General features: G+C 39.8%; 1 protein-coding gene across 1 annotated transcript in view; it reads left to right on the top strand.

Annotated features, from left to right (window-relative positions):
- USP24 (ubiquitin specific peptidase 24) overlaps positions 1-16,542 on the top strand; it is a 65,898-nt gene that overhangs the window by 34,409 nt on the left and 14,947 nt on the right. The window contains exons 32-52 of the mRNA XM_055815001.1: positions 2,248-2,345; positions 3,653-3,748; positions 3,904-4,132; positions 5,069-5,228; positions 5,514-5,669; positions 6,240-6,310; positions 7,062-7,222; positions 8,090-8,151; positions 8,507-8,698; positions 8,998-9,115; positions 10,422-10,566; positions 10,978-11,097; positions 11,325-11,450; positions 11,659-11,757; positions 11,967-12,049; positions 12,274-12,415; positions 12,823-12,942; positions 13,339-13,559; positions 13,984-14,108; positions 14,751-14,892; positions 15,247-15,397. Of these exons, the coding sequence (XP_055670976.1) occupies positions 2,248-2,345; positions 3,653-3,748; positions 3,904-4,132; positions 5,069-5,228; positions 5,514-5,669; positions 6,240-6,310; positions 7,062-7,222; positions 8,090-8,151; positions 8,507-8,698; positions 8,998-9,115; positions 10,422-10,566; positions 10,978-11,097; positions 11,325-11,450; positions 11,659-11,757; positions 11,967-12,049; positions 12,274-12,415; positions 12,823-12,942; positions 13,339-13,559; positions 13,984-14,108; positions 14,751-14,892; positions 15,247-15,397 (2,817 nt within the window). The remainder of the gene's footprint in view (positions 1-2,247; positions 2,346-3,652; positions 3,749-3,903; positions 4,133-5,068; positions 5,229-5,513; positions 5,670-6,239; positions 6,311-7,061; positions 7,223-8,089; positions 8,152-8,506; positions 8,699-8,997; positions 9,116-10,421; positions 10,567-10,977; positions 11,098-11,324; positions 11,451-11,658; positions 11,758-11,966; positions 12,050-12,273; positions 12,416-12,822; positions 12,943-13,338; positions 13,560-13,983; positions 14,109-14,750; positions 14,893-15,246; positions 15,398-16,542) is intronic.

Here is a 16,542-nt window from a genome sequence, read left to right as displayed (position 1 = left end):
GGTTAAAAGTTCCCCTTTAGAGACTTTACTGTGAAGTCAGGTCCCTCTTTTTGTGATTTGCAAGGTGGAAGTAGTATTCTGAAGTAAGTCAAGAGGAGCAAAGAAACATAAAAGTCATTACTGTTTAGGTAAAATTCCAGCTTGAATCTCCAGAAACTCTGAATATGTGATTTTTAGTGTGTGTGTTTGTGTGTGTGTGTGTATATATATATATATATATATACACACACACACAGCTCTTAAAAATGAGTGGGCGCTGTTGTTCAGTTTGATTGGGTTTGCTTAATTCAATTTGAAGGAAAAAGAATGCTAACTTCCCTTCTGTATAAGTCTACTATATTCTGTCTGTAGAGGCTAAGGAGGAATATTTTTGAAAAGCATTCAGCTGTGAAGAACTTTTACTATCCAGATGTGCAGGCCTTTTACGCAGCAGCTTCTGGCCTGTTTAGCTGTGTATGTGAAGTGAGTGGAACACACACATGGTTTTTTTTAACCTCTAAGTATTGTCATGAGTAAGTTCTTCAGCCAAACACTGGATTGGACCCTGGAAAAAGGTTCTTTCCAAGCATTCAGTGCATGGATTTTAAAGAGTTTAAGGGAGTTTAGCTGGTGTTGTTGTTAAGGCACTAATCTGCATGCTCTTGGAGGCTGGACAGTTTCTCATTCTGCTTGAGGGCCCCCCACTGTGTATAACATCCCATGACAAGTATGGTTTGAACAACCTGAAGTTGGAGGACCGGTTGGCAGCAGATTCAAAAGCAGTGGACAAAGTTGTTCTCTTTCACTCCTGGTGTGTGCCAAGATCACTGTAGGAATTTTCTTGTAGTTGCTTTCCTTTGGGTTTCTGCAGTCTGATGTTAGCTCTTTATCTTCCTATACTGTTGTCATACTGCAGCGTTAGGATTCCCCCCTTTTCTGTACAGCTGGAATGAAAGGTATTTGATGATAGCTTTGAATTGTGTTGACAAGTTCTACAACCGAAAGCAAATGGTTTAGCATATCACAGCAAGGGTATCTTGTTGAACTGGCAGGTTATATTACAGCATGACGAGACAGTTATCTGCTGCTTCCATGCCAGAGAAAATAATAAAAGCAAGTAATAAATTGCTTGCTTTTCTGGCAAGGGATGAGAAGCAGTAAATTGGATTAGATGTGTAGATTATATGAGTGGACTTGTTCCTCAAATCCAGTCAAGCCAATTGTAAGATGACTTCAGTCAAGAAAAGGATGATGTACTTTTCTCTCTCTCTCTCTCTTTTTTTTTTTTTTTTATCTTTTATCCCCTCCACTGGTGATCTGTTGGAAATATGGCAACCAGTCTGAACTGCTCTCTGAAAAAAGATGCACAGGAAATTTGCAGAGCATATCAAAGAGATGAAAATTAAACGTTGCAGGTGTTCAGGGTTATATCATGCAGTGTTGCGATAAGATTTCATGCCTGGAACTCTGTAAACCATTGTTCTGACCTGTGAACCTGGAACAGATGTGCTTTGTTTTCCCATGTGCAGCTGTCTGTACATGCTGAAGAGACTTTTCAAGAACATAAATAACTTCTGGAGGTTTTCTGAGGTTTTGGGAGGAGCTGGGTTTTTTTTGTTTGTTTGGGTGTTGTTTTGGGTGTTCTTCATGTAAAATGAAGTGAAATTGATGATAAACTGACATGAGATCTGACCACAGACTTCCTTTTGGCCATGTTTCTGAGCGTAATTGCATCCTGTGCAGTTTAGTGCTGATTTGCAACAGGAGGAACGATACAGTGGTGATGTTCATAAGGCCTGCAGAATTACCTGGACCATCTTTTACAAAAAAACCCCCAAACAATAATGGCAATATGGTTATGTTTCAGAAGGCATGAATCAATAAGCCAGCCATCTGTAGGGTGTTCTGTGGCATACTGTCAATTGAAAATCTGGAAAGGGGAATGATTTGGGCTCTCAAGGAGCACCAACTGAGCCTGAAAACAACATTGCATGTGCTAGAGTTTGTACTTTATCCTTTCCCTTAACAAGTAACTGCAATGAAAAAAAAAATGCCCTTTGATACAGAATAAGTATCTGTCATAGCCATAGTTGTCCTGAATATTTTTAATGCAATTTCTCTTTACTGCCTACAGCTTTGCATAAGTGTACTGGTAGTTGCTTCATTTGTATTGGATCTTTTTTCTGTTTTGCTTTTAACCTTTAGCAGGTAAAGAATACTAAGGGGAGTGTGTGTATGCATGCTTGTTTATTTATTTATTTATCTTAGGTACTGAGCTCCAAGCTGATGCCAACTGCAGATGATGAAATGGCAAGAAACTGTGCCAAGTCTTTCTGTGAAAACTTCCTCAGAGCAGGAGGTTTGAGGTTAGATGTCAATCTTGACTCAATATATTTAACGTTTCATTTAGTTAGCAGTTCTGTGTAGTTTCTGATTTCCACACTGTAGCACACTAGCACACCTATCAGCTTCCTTTTCAGAGAAAAAACATCCACCCAAAGCTGTGTGTTCATTTTCCAGTGTCTGAAAAGCTACTGTAGCTACCTGTCGTGGTTTAACCTCAGCTGGTAATGAAGTACCACCTAGCTGCTCACTCGCTCCCCCCTCACACAGAGGGATGAGGAGGAGAATTGGAAAGGGTTGAACTCAAGGGTTGAGATAAGAGCAATTTAATAGTTGAAATAAAAAAAAATGAAAGAGCAATAATAATGATGACAATAACAGTTACAATGAAAAGGGGAAGGGAGAGAATAACACCCAGAGGGAGAGGAAGAAAGGAACATGTGGTGCACAATGCAACTGCTCACCACTCACTGACGATGCCAAGCCAGTCCCTGAGCAACCATCTGCCCACCCCAGCCAACCCCAGGTATATATACTAGGCGTGCCGTCCCATGGTATGGAATAGCTCTTTGGCTAGTTTGGGTCAGCTGGCCTGGCTGTGTCCCTTCCCAATTCCTTCTGCCCCTCCAGCCTTTTTGCTAGCAAGGCCTGAGGAACTGAAAAGTCTCACATCAAAGCCAAAACACAGCACTGTACTAGCTCCTAAGAAGGTAATTAACTCCATCCCAGCTGAAACCAGGACACTACCATAGTACTGTAACAGAGTACTTGTTAAACCCCAAAATAGTTAGGCACAGATAAGATGTGTAGTGTAGCTTTTACTAAGGTAGCTGATGCTTGAACAGTTAGCATTTAAGTGTTTCAGTTCAAATTTGCAAGTGTATGCATTACACGATGTCCTGCACAGATACCAATGGATATTTTAAGCAGTCAAAGCATAGATCGTGCAGTGGGAACCATATTAAATTTTACAGTTTCCAAAATTCAGACCCTTCAGGTACGAGTTGAGGCACAGTGTGAGTGGTTCGGAAGACCTGGCAATACTGCTTGTGCTGTGTCAGATTTACCAAGTACGTGTTGCTCTTAAAAATTCTGTCCACAGCCACCTCGCCCCATAGACCTTGAAGCATTTTCCAACAGGAACAGAAGAAAGCTTCCATCTGTAGATGTAGGAGGGGAAAACGGGGATGTTAGTCTCCAAAGATGCCAGTTTGGCAGTTTTAACTGACTCTGCTGGCTGAATAGGAGGAGGGGAGGACAGAAATAAATTAATTGCATCTCTCTCCTAATGTAAAGCATTTTCAAACAGTCTTATTGATTTGTTTTTAAGCTTGGTGGTGAATGTGATGCAGAGAGATTCCATCCCATCAGAAGTAGACTATGAAACAAGACAGGGAGTCTATTCCATCTGCCTACAACTTGCAAGGTATGTAATTGCCTTTCATTAGAGAAAGTGCTGCTTTCCTTGCTTTTAGAGTGTGGTTTGTAGTATTTCAGATTAATTGGTACTTCGAGTTATGTTTCATTCACTTGCTGTGAACTTTCAAATATAAGCCTGATATTTTTGCTCTGTGAATGTAGGTTCTTGCTTGTTGGCCAGACAATGCCTACCTTACTGGATGAGGATTTCATTAAAGATGGGGTAGAAGCATTGTCTTCGCGCCCCTTCCGTAATGTCAGCCGGCAAGCAAGTAGGCAGATGTCCATTTGTGGAACACCTGAGAAGTCATCCTACCGACAGCTCTCTGTATCTGATAGATCCTCCATTAGGGTAGAAGAAATCATACCAGCAGCAAGAGTTGCCATACAAGTAAGGAAGCATTTGATGATTTGTGGTGATGTAGTGGTGACGTCTCCAGTGACAGCTGTATAACTCCTGGGTTTTTAATCAAAAGTCTTTTTATACAGGTTCTTGCCCAAGCTCCATTTAAAAGCCTCTGAAGATCCTGACCATCAGTCTTCCCAACTTTGATCTGAATTTTAACATAGTCTCAAAAATTATTTTGGCAGTACAGAGGGAAGCAGTACCCCAAAAGCGCTTACCAGAAATAGCTCTACACAGAAATCTTACTTGAAATTTATTGTCAGTCACACTTAACTCTAAGATCTTACTCTTGTTAATTTTCTGGGAATAGAAAGAACGTTCCTGCTTGAACTTGTGGCTTATAGTCTGTATTTCTTTGAATTAGAAATCTTGGGCAAGTTTTTTGTTTCAAGTAACTCATTAAAAATTAAATTTGCTTGATAGTACCCTGGGAAGAAAGGACATTTTTGTTTTCAATACTTTAAGAGAATGCTATTTTTCCCCTTTATAGGTATGTCAGTGTAACGAATCTGAGACTGGGTATTTACTAAAACAATCTAATCGACAAGAACTCAACCCATTGGAAAGTTGAGTCCACTTGAAAGAAAATTCATGGTTAATCTAACATGTATGCTGTGTTAGGTTCTTGGGCAGTGGATCGATGGATCCAAATGGATCAATACGATTGAAATCGGTGTGCTTAAGTCCAGATAGGCAAAAAGGGTGTCTATCTTAGTGGAGAATTTCCTATTAAGGGAGCAACACTGATCTGTTCTTGGGAACAGACAGACTCTTGTATCCTTGAGCCTGCTTAGAGAAGAGAGGGGAGAACAAATCCAAACGTCAGTTTGACGCGATCCTGAAGATAAATTCCTCTTATCCCTATGATTAACAAAGGCTGTTGAATATCACAGAAGTAACTGCTGGTTTTTGTTCCTTCAGACTATGGAGGTGAATGATTTCACTTCCACAGTGGCTTGCTTTATGCGACTCTCTTGGGCTGCTGCTGCAGGACGACTGGACCTCGTGGGAAGTAGTCAGCCGATAAAAGAGAGCAACAGTTTATTTCCTGCTGGGATTCGAAACAGACTTAGCAGCTCAGGTAGGTTAACTATGTCTCTAAACCAGTCTAAAGAAAGCGTTTGTTTTATTCTTAATTGAACGCTTTGAAGCTTGAAGCTAAATTCATTGGAGTTGGGCTCAATGAACCTCTTGGGTCTCTTCCAGCTCAGCACATTATATGATTGCATTACACAAATCTGAGCAAAATGCTGTAATCCATATGGCATTTGAAGAAGTTTTTTTTTGAATTGCAGAGAGCTGACCAGAAGCTGAAAACATCTGAAAAATATAATGGATTACAGCACTTGTTCATTTCTTAATGCAGGAAGTAATTGCAGTTCAGGAAGTGAAGGAGAGCCGACTGCGCTGCATGCTGGTATCTGTGTCAGACAGCAGTCCGTATCCACCAAAGATGCTCTGATTGCTGGAGAAGCCTTGTCTCTCTTAGTAACCTGCCTTCAGCTACGCAGTCAGCAACTAGGTATGAAATAGAATTGGATTACTCACTATTTGGAATATAAGTAAGGTGGGAGAAGGCTTTTGGAGGCACACAAGTACAAAAAATCACAAGAAATTTGTAGCGCTGTCAGATGAGACAGGTAAAATTAAAACCACAAAATTTCGCTAAAAATTGAGGCGGGGGGCGGGGTGGGGGTGTGTGTGGCATGAAACAAGGCATGTAGTGGTGTGCCTTGGTGAAACGTTTTGGGAAAGCTGACTTCCTACCAGTATATTAAATATTTGCACTGGCTTTGAAGTAGGTAATTCTGTAAGTGCTGCTGTTTGCATAGCAAGTGTTTAGTACTTGAACCTTTGTGTACAGGGTGTGTAAACATTGGTGATGGTGGTGGAAGGCGAAGAAAAATGCTGTTACAACGTGATGCCAGTCTCTGGTGAGAAGAGGAGATGGGAAATACACAGATAGCCGCTACCACTTTTCAGCATTGATAGGGGGATGTCCTCTAGGTCCTATGGTATTTTAGTGCAAGACTGTAACTGATTGATTTTAAATTATTTTTTTAAAAAATAGCCTGGTACTCTTCTGTTCTAGGATCTTTTTACAATTTGCCTTGTGTTGCTGATTTCATCATTGACATACTACTTGGATCACCAAGTGCTGAGGTGAGGGTGTTTCTCTGTAAACTTCTTAAATGTTGTGTTTCTGAAATGTGTACACTATGATCATTTGATACGGTCTGAAGGTAAAAATTATTCATTACAAATATTCCCCCAAGTTTTTGTATTTGAACAAATAACCTTTGTATAATTGTTAGTAATGCCAGTTTCTAGTGATGTGTTGATAGAAAATGCTGAAGTATTACATTCTTTAGGGTCGTTTAATCCATGAGGCACGTAGGACACTGCTGTGGCTAGTCTAAAGAAAATACTGTCATTTTGGTGAGACACATCCTGTAAAAATGTACTTTAGGGAAAGTTCCAAATAACTTTAATCTCGAAAGATCTAGGTAAGATTTAATGGACTCTTCTGAACTTGAAGATCAGAACGCTCCTAAAATTCATTCTTTCTGATTTAAGATTATTCTGGATATTCTAAAATCTAGAGATTTTCAAGTCACATTTACTTCATTTCATCGCATCTCATATATTTTACATTAAGTCATTGCATCTTTTCTTCCTTATCTGAATTTATAATCTCTGTTTAATAAAGCATCAGAGCTTTTAGCTCAGGGATGAAAGTGGATTGCTAAATCCCTATAAATAGAGAAAACCTAGCTGGTGGGTGCAGAGCTCATGGTCTGGTTTACACAAGCTTTTCAATGTCTTTATTTTCTGTCAGATTTCTAGCAAAACAGAAATGTATTTTTTTGCAACCTTTGAGCAATTGCTAATGTTTGACAAATGACGCTTTCAGATTCGTCGTGTTGCCTGTGACCAGTTGTACACCCTTAGTCAGACAGACACATCAGCCCACCCAGATGTACAAAAGCCCAACCAGTTTCTCCTGACTGTTGTTCTTCATGCCCAGCTGCCTCTTTGGTCACCAACCAGCATCATGAGAGGAATCAACCAGAGGTAAGTCAGATGTGTGTGTGTTGAGGAAGCAAATCTGTCACATTTTTGGAGTAGTGCTGTGGAAGCTCTGAGGCACAAGGGTTTAGGACTTTGCGAGTCTGTCAAAAGTAGACCATCCCTGTCACGCCCCCGATGATTTTGGAAATATGTAAACTGAAGGGAAATAAAGCTGAGTTCTCAAGGTACAACTCTTCCTCTGTGAACTCTTACAGTTCACCTTAATTGACTTCCCATTTGGGAGGCAAGAATTGCTAAGTAGACCTGCTCTTTCTAGGATGTGGTCATGGTAGTCAGTTCCTGGCTGGAATCCTGCATGAGACATAGAGGCAATGGGATGTATGACAGTAACGTTGAATTTACTTGATAGCATTGCATAGATCCAGATCAGAAACCAATGCTAAAGGCTCCAGCCTTGTCAGTAGTGTCTGGACCCATGGCTTCACCTGATTTCTTGTTGCTTGTGTTGCCCATTACACCTATAAAGACTGTTAGGTGTCAGTCCTGTTAACTTGTCCTTAACTGGCCAAAGGTTGTTGAATTTGACAGTAACTTTAAGGAGCAATTTCTAGAGGAATCTAAATAGAGGAGTAACTGAGAAGTTAAAACACATAGTTTTATTGTTGGTTGACAATTGACTGAAATCGTTATGAGGTGAAGGAAGAAGGCAGGATTAAATGTCATTCATAACATTCAGAAGTAGCTGTGGGGAAGGAATTTGTTTTAAAACTTGCAGTGAGTACATGCAGAAGGATACCTGGATAGCTACTTTGCATTAGATGGACAGAGCACACAGGCCTTAAAGGCAACAGCTTAGAAAGAAGTTTCTGATTTTAAATTAAACCTTTCTTCTGTTTGTACCTGTTTCAGACTTTTATCCCAGTGTACAGAGTATTTTGACCTGAGATGTCAGTTATTGGATGACCTCACATGTAAGTATGTACAGGCACACATGTCATTCTGATTGCAGCTTCCAAGCATGTCTTCCTTCCATAGACAAGATGTAGGATTGCCTTCACAGAGGGGTTACCACACCATGAACTCGATGTGACCTGCCAGTGTGCTGGCTGTCCTGTGTTAATGCCTGGCATGGACTGTTCTTGGCGTTGAGTAACAGCAAGGCAGCTCACTCCTTTTGGAAAGGGAACTGAGTTCCTTTGTGGAAGGTATACTTTGTACACATTGCGGGAGAAACTAGACTACTACCAAACTTTTCGAAATTCTTTGTATTTATAGTCTATATTGATAGAGCTGTTCATTTTTCTGGGTTTTCTTTTTCTCTTGCAGCATCGGAAATGGAACAGCTAAACATAAGCCCAGCTGCCATGTTAGAAGATGAGATCACCTGGCTAGATAATTTTGAACCCAACCGTACAGCTGAGTGTGAGACCAGTGAAGCTGATAACATCCTGTTAGCAGGACACTTGAGGCTTATCAAAACTCTCCTTTCACTTTGTGGGGCAGAGAAGGAAATGGTTGGTAAGTGTTCCTTTTTACTCAAAAATGGCTAGACTAGTGTGAATTCTTCATAGCAGTAACAGAGGACTTGATCAGTAGACAGTATGTACGAAGACATAATCCATGTGTAGAAGTGATACAGAGCTATAAGGAGTAATTTTGGCAGTATGTTTGTTGTACCTTTGACATGTGATGAAATATTTGAATGTGGGTTTTGTTGATATGGTGCTATGAAGTGATTTTGCTGTTATGGAACACCTTTTGATGTTTGCAGTGATAATGTAAGTATTTAACAGTAGATGTGGATTACTGTGTTACAGGTTCATCTTTGATTAAGCCATTGCTGGATGATTTCCTCTTCCGAGCATCCAGGATTATTCTGAATAGCCATTCTCCAGCAGGCAGTGCTGCAATCAGTCAGCAAGACTTTCATCCAAAGTAAAAATTGTGGTTTTTTGTTTATGTTCTCATGAATGCAAATGTCACACTGGGACTACAGTTACTAGGCTTTAATACCAATGTTGGCGCATTTCTCCAGTTCTCTACATTTCCTACATAAGTGCCCAAACAGCGTTTTTCTAAGTTTTTGTGTGACCCAGAATCTTTGCTTTTCTGTACTTCCAAAGTCTGTGCTTTGTTAGATCACTGATGAACTGCAAGCACAACTGAGTGCTGGCTTCACGAGTCCAAAGAGTACTCCTTTAGCTCTTCATTGCTTGGGAAGTTGGCTAAATGGCTGAAGTTGGAGCATGACCAGGAAGTGAACTTTCCAAGCCCCTTGTAAATGAGAATTGCAAAAGTTCTGCTGCTATTTTTCCCCCTTCAAAAGAACTGTTTTGTAAAAAGCTAATGCTGAGCCAGTCTCCTTGTACCTGAGAGAGTTGATAATAGCACAGAATATATCAAATGGGGGGAAAAGGAGTGGGCTTTCTCTTTTGTGTCACGCCTGCCTTCTGTTGCCTTTACAATATCTGAAGGGGTGGATAAATTAGCTTATGTGGAGTTCTGTGCTGCTGTAGCTGGATTGCTTACATCACACTGACCTGTTGGTGTTAAGAGCTGGATCAGTCATATCTGCACTGCCTTTCCACAAGCCCTGAAGAAGGTTCCAGTGGAGCATTTAGCAATGCCTGAACTGAATGGGACTTGCTACACCTTCGTGTTTTGCTCCAGCTTTGCTCTACTGCAGTTCAAGCATGCTCTTTTGTTTGCTTAAAGTAAATAAAGCCTTTTCTTTGGCCTTTAGAAGAAAAGGCTGGTGTGTTTGATCCACTGAAAAGAGCTAAGTAGGAGTGTTCTGTACCGGTCTAGCCCAGCTTAGGTCTAAGGTCATCTCTTGTAGCAAGTATGTTACCTCTTTCAAAACTTTTCTCCCTGTAAATAAGTCATTGTGTCTCCATCAGTGTTACAGTGATAGAGACTATCTGTCTGATTGTCCTCAGCCATACAACCAATTCTGTCTCTCCTTTTTAGGGCACCTACTCTTCCTTGCTACTGAATATTAAAAACTGTCTCCATGTCAGTAAGGGAGGCTTATTTTAAAGAAGTGTTCCTGATGCTGCTTTTTCTGATTTGATTCTTCCCCGTTCTCCTTCCCCAAGAAAATAAAAATAGCACTCTGCAGTCTCTCAGGAATGTTCCTTTTGCACGTTAATTGTCACTTGTTCCAAGTAATATGGCTTTATGGAATTAGAAATAATTGAGTCATCCACAAAATAGATCTTGAATGTGATTTTCTTTTCAGGTGCAGTACAGCCGATAGCCGATTAGCTGCTTATGAAGTGTTAGTAATGCTGGCTGATAGCTCACCTTCCAATCTCCAGCTTATTACAAAAGAGCTGCTTTCTATGCATCACCAGTGTGACCCTGCACTTACCAAGGAGTTTGATGTAAGCAAAAACCCTTTTTTTATTCGCATGAGTGTGGTTTGGAGTACTGTGTGTGATCTACTTAATGGCTCCATTCATGGAATTTCCAAGGTCTTCAATTTAAAAGACAAAAAGCTGATAAGAGTAAATGCAGACCCATTAGATGTTCCTCAAAGCAAATACTCCACTTTGTCAGTTATTATCTGGATAAGAAAGAATTATTTCCTAAATATCACCTATTTTATTTAGATACATGTCTAAATGACCAAATACAGCACTGTTACGATCTTTCAGAATTTATATTCCTAGGTTTTCATTAAATTGCTCTGAACAGCTTATATAAAGGTGATTATGAAAACTATGGTATGTTGTTGGAGTCTTATGCTTTTTATAACTTACTGGGACAAAAAAAAAATGTGTTTTTCATTCTAGTATCTTCCACCAGTGGATAGTCGCTCCGTTTCAGGATTTGTGGGACTGAAGAACGGTGGTGCTACTTGTTACATGAATGCCGTCTTCCAGCAACTATATATGCAGCCTGGTCTCCCAGAGGTAATTGGTTCAATGTCCAGTAAAGTCTGTCACCTGAACTGCAAGTTCATCTCAGCAGCATTTGTAAATTAATTGTTTTAAAAAAAAACAAACACAAACCCAACAACCGTATACATGTGTGTGTGCATAAATACATAATTTATAAGTCGCTGTGCTGTGTGTCATAACAACTTACAGCAGTAATTTTGCCAAGAACCAATTTAATACGGTTATTTGTTTCCTTCCAGGCCTTGCTTTCCATTGATGATGATACAGACAATCCAGATGACAACGTGTTCTATCAAGTTCAGTCTCTTTTTGGTCATTTGATGGAAAGCAAGCTACAGTATTATGTACCTGAGAACTTCTGGAAGGTATTAGATCTTTTTGTTTAGAATATGTTGCGTTCCTACTTAACAAGTAATCACTTATTCAGCCTTTTCTCATTGCAGAATTTCTAGAGATAAAGTTGTACTTCAGAAAATAAAAACATGTAAAAATAACACACTTTTTTAAAAAAAAATCACTATCTTTAGGTATATGGAACAACCACCTTTTTATATATTTTTATACTTTATACAGATTTTCAAGATGTGGAATAAGGAACTTTATGTTAGAGAGCAACAGGATGCTTATGAGTTCTTCACCAGTCTTATAGATCAAATGGATGAATACCTCAAGGTAAAAACCTCAGGGATTTCTTCCCTTGGTTATATGCATCTCCTTGGTACCTTTTCTCTCTTTCTCCTTTGTTCTTCAGAAAAAAAGGCAGAGAGCCATTCAACATATTTTATAATCTATATAGCGTTCAGAAGTTTAAAATCCCTATTGTTTTCTTAGTCTTTTGCTCTGTAATATATCCACCTGATGTCTAAATGTATCTTCAACAGAAAATAGGAAGAGACCAAATATTTAAGAATACTTTTCAAGGAATCTTCTCTGATCAGAAGATCTGCAAGGACTGTCCTCACAGGTAATGTTGAATTTAGTGCGTCAGTTACCAAGTTATGTGCTCCCATAACTGTTAAAATATGTAGGTCAAAATAGCACAAAGTAGAGACGTGCCTTTGTGAGCCTCACAGCTATGGATAGCTATGGGGCAAATGCAGTATTCTTTCCTGTGCATACATCTTGTTAGTGCAAGTTGGGTAGGTGCTGCTCCATCAATGCCTTGACTATTTTTCTGCTTGAATTTAGGTATGAGCGCGAGGAAGCCTTCATGGCTCTCAACCTAGGTGTGACATCATGTCAAAGTCTGGAAATATCATTGGATCAGTTTGTTAGAGGCGAAGTGCTGGAAGGAAGCAATGCGTACTACTGTGAAAAGTGCAAAGAAAAGGTATGGGTTCTTGAAGATTCAGCTACAGCTTGGTATTTTCTTAAGCGCTACATGGTCATAGAAGCCATACTTAGATACTGCTTACTCTTTCTATTCTGAAGATTTAATCAAAAGGTTAAATCCATGTAGATAGCATTCTTTATTCCCTGAAACTCATATTGTAGACTGCGTATTTAGAGGGGATGGCAGGATGGTAAAATGTTGTTACGTACCAGCCCATGGCATAAACTGTGTAATACCTGTAATAATGCCCTGTCTGTATGTATTATAGTCATCCTGTGGTTGTCCTGCCTCCCGTGGCTGTATTGTGCCTCAGTTCGAGGTGGCTGGCATTGTGCATCTGTAGAAGAATACTACAGAATGCTTGAGGTATATAGGTAGAGGTGATACTTTTTTTCCTTTTTAAGAGAACTACAGTGAAGCGCACATGCATTAAGGTCTTGCCTAGCCTGCTGGTGATTCACCTGATGAGATTTGGCTTTGATTGGGAGAGCGGACGTTCTATTAAATATGATGAACAAATAAGGGTAAGAAAACTTTTCTGTGGCACCCTCCCCCCTGCTTCTTCATGGTGTGGATTCTCACTCTTCATATTCATTCTTCCTTCTTTTCTCCATGTTTTGATGCAGTGGTTTTGATTATGTGGTAAACTTACCACATGATGATGCTACAGAAAATAAGTATTTTTCCTTAGAGTTTTTCTTGTCTGCAACATTCTCAGGGTCCTTTCAGAAAGCAAGAACAAAAACCCCCATAAAGACAGTTTATTTAACTTCTGCGTCATAAGGATAAAAAGTTGAAGTTCCATCATATTTTTCTTTGGTGTTCCCAATGTGGGAAGTATTAATACAATTCTCATAAAATTACCCTAAACACGTACACAATATAACCTCTCAGTTAATCTGAAATATCTCTTCAAACAGTTTCCCTGGATGCTGAATATGGAGCCTTACACCGTGTCAGGGATGGCTCGCCAGGACTCTTCCTCAGAAGTGGGGGACAATGGTAGAAATGCAGATCAAGGAGGCGGAGGCTCCCCGAGGAAGAAAGTTGCCCCTACGGAAAACTATGAGCTTGTTGGTGTGATTGTTCACAGTGGCCAGGCACATGCAGGGCACTACTACTCCTTTATAAAGGACAGGAGGTAATGGCCAAGAAGATTTGCGTGGGGGATTGAGAGCAGTCTACAGACTGCTTGTTTTGGGAAGGTATGGTGAGCCATGCAGAGCTCTGTTGGAAGCACTCTTCCCTTTCTTAACACCCGACGTGAGTGTTAAGACAGTAACACAATAATATGGGACACCACATTATAAGTGTCTCAGCAATTCTTACATACCTTGTATTCTAGTTTGAGGGCTTCCTATGATGCTTAGTTGCACTTGATGTGCTTCTCATTTTTATCAAGCTTATTTTTTTAAAATGTAACTTTGAACTAAGCTTTCTATTTACTGTCAAAACAAGTACGAGTTCAGGGTTGTCATTTCTAGGATATTCAGGGTGGTTTGGTTTCTCACTCGACAATCCAGTAACTTTGTTTCTCTTGTGTTTCTCTTCTGCTTTGATCACAGGGGATGTGGAAAAGGAAAGTGGTATAAATTTAATGACACTGTTGTTGAAGAATTTGATCTAACTGATGAAACCTTGGAATATGAATGTTTTGGTGGAGAGTATAGACCTAAAGTCTATGATCAATGTAAGCAGAAGTACAGACTGATTTTCAGTAGCTTTATATTTCACACTGCTTCTCATTAGAGGTAGAGTTCGGTCCGTTATGTCTACTCCGAGTTACTTGGTCTGTCTACTAATCCATCTGAAGCAGTTTTTTCCTAAAGTCATCCTGTTTACTGAAGGACATAACAGCTTATATACAGCCTAGTATTAGCTGAACCATATTCACTTTGTAGACTTAGTAGCAGAGGAGATTCAAAAGTAAAATGGCATCTTGTTAAAATAGTTTCTTTAAAAAAAACCAGCCCAACCACAAAACAGACCTTACTGTTGGCTGGTAAAAATGACTGTGCATAGAATATTGTGTGGCATCATACACTTAAACTTTCCAATGCTTTAAGGAATTAATTCCAAATACATTTCCACCAATATTCACTTGTTTCATAATTCTGATAATTATCTTTTTCAAATACATAGGCTTTTTGCAAAAATATTTTAGAATTCAGGTTTTTGTTATTCACTAACATGGACTGATATTTTGATCTGACGGATTACTTTGTACTGCCACAGTGCACGTTACTTGCACACCCAATTTCACTTTCCTATAGGTATGAAAAAGGTACTAAAACTTCAAAGGCCTTCATCAAACGTTTTTTTCTCCCATCAGCTAACCCTTACCCTGATGTGCGTCGGCGCTACTGGAATGCCTATATGCTGTTTTACCAGAGAGTGTCTGATCAGAACTCTCCAGTCTTACCAAAGAAAAGTCGAGTGAGTGTTGTGCGTCAGGAAGCCGAGGACCTCTCATTGTAAGTTCCTCTTATGTCTGTAAAAGTTTTTCTTATGTTCATATCTAGACCCTATCTTCAGAACTAAGAAATTAATAGTTCCTGTTTGACAAAGGAGTATACTGACCCATCTGTTGTGTTGGTCTGGTTTTTAAGCTGCTTAATGAACAGTCTTTTATTGCTTTTATAATTTCCTCTTCCATATTGCCATCTCTGCTGCAGTAAGAAGTTCAAGCTAACTGACAGCCTCAAGTGGTATTTAGAGTATCATCTAAATTTGCCTTAAGGTTATCTTGGCTGTACCAGTATTTTAAACTTGAACTGTAGATTTGTCATGTGATTTCGTTACTCACCTTGAGCTTGTATATATTTCAGATCTGCTCCATCTTCACCAGAAATTTCACCCCAGTCATCACCTCGACCCCATAGGCCCAACAGTGACCGCCTCTCCATATTGACTAAGCTGGTTCGAAAAGGAGAAAAAAAGGGGCTTTTTGTAGAGAAGATGCCTGTGCGGATATATCAGGTAGAGCACCCTGAAAGTGGCAACTAAATCCTACTCATAGGAAATTTAAGTATGTAGTAAGAGGAACACAGTAACTTTGAAGGTGGCCTCGAAGTAATTCCCTTACTGAACACAAAGCTAGAAAATAATTCTGGATTCTGACATAAGGTTATTAACAAGCTGCTCAATGGTACATTATTTTAAGTTTTGATGTCCCTTCTCACAAAATTGACCCATCGTTCTTTGCTTTGAAGAAACTGCAGGCAAATTAGTCAAATGTGAGATATGGCAGCAGTCATCATGCAAGCAGGGAGAGGTAAGAGCAGAGGAGATGCTTCATTTAAAGTACACTTGAGGAGTAATGGAGACGATGGCAAATTACAGTCATCCTTGAGCTCTTGAGTTCACAAGAATGTAGAAGGAGGAGGAGAAGTAAGAAAAATCAAAACCAGTTTCAATTCTGTTCATGTCTGTTAGCTTACATAATACTGAATATGATCTCAAAGGGGAAAACTGAATGTTGAAGGCAAATTTGCAAGTCAGGACTGAAAACGGAGGTGTGATGGCATTGGCAGAGCAGTGAGAGGATAGTAGAACCTGGATATTGGCTAGCTGTCATAAGAGGAAGGTCTCAAGTCTGCAGGCCTGCAGCCCTGGTCCATACAGGAGAGGGTACAGTCTTGCGTTTGGCCTTCTGAACAGCACACCATGCTGATATGCACATCTGCAAGAGGGCCTGCATCACATACACAGTCAGAATAAACTGTGCAGGCTATGTATGGCCCTCCACGTGGGCTCTATCAGGGCATTAACAGTCACTTTAGGCATTCTTGTATCCAGGGTTGTGTTACTACAATAAACAGAACTTGGCTTGAATTTATGGAGAGTCTTTCAGCAAGATCTCATTTGAAAAAAGAAGGGCTTGGCATTTAAGTACATTATGGTGGCTGCAGCTTGCAATTATACCATGGCTTCTTGCTCTGTACATGTAAATTTGCTAAGCAAGCCTTTCGGGTTTGAAGGATGTTCCTCTTGGCTTTTTTATTAAAAGCAAGCAAGAAATAGAATTCATCAACTACTTCTTCCTTTTTCTTTTCCCTAAATGATTAAGTCCTCCTTCAGTTGTCTTCTGTTTTGTATTATCCTTGGAAGAAAATCACTGCTTT

The sequence above is a fragment of the Falco peregrinus genome, chromosome 10, assembly GCF_023634155.1.
Source record: "Falco peregrinus isolate bFalPer1 chromosome 10, bFalPer1.pri, whole genome shotgun sequence".
Classification (NCBI taxonomy): Eukaryota; Metazoa; Chordata; class Aves; order Falconiformes; family Falconidae; genus Falco; species Falco peregrinus.
Note: the sequence above shows the minus strand (reverse complement) of the source record. Positions and strands in the feature narration are given on the sequence as shown.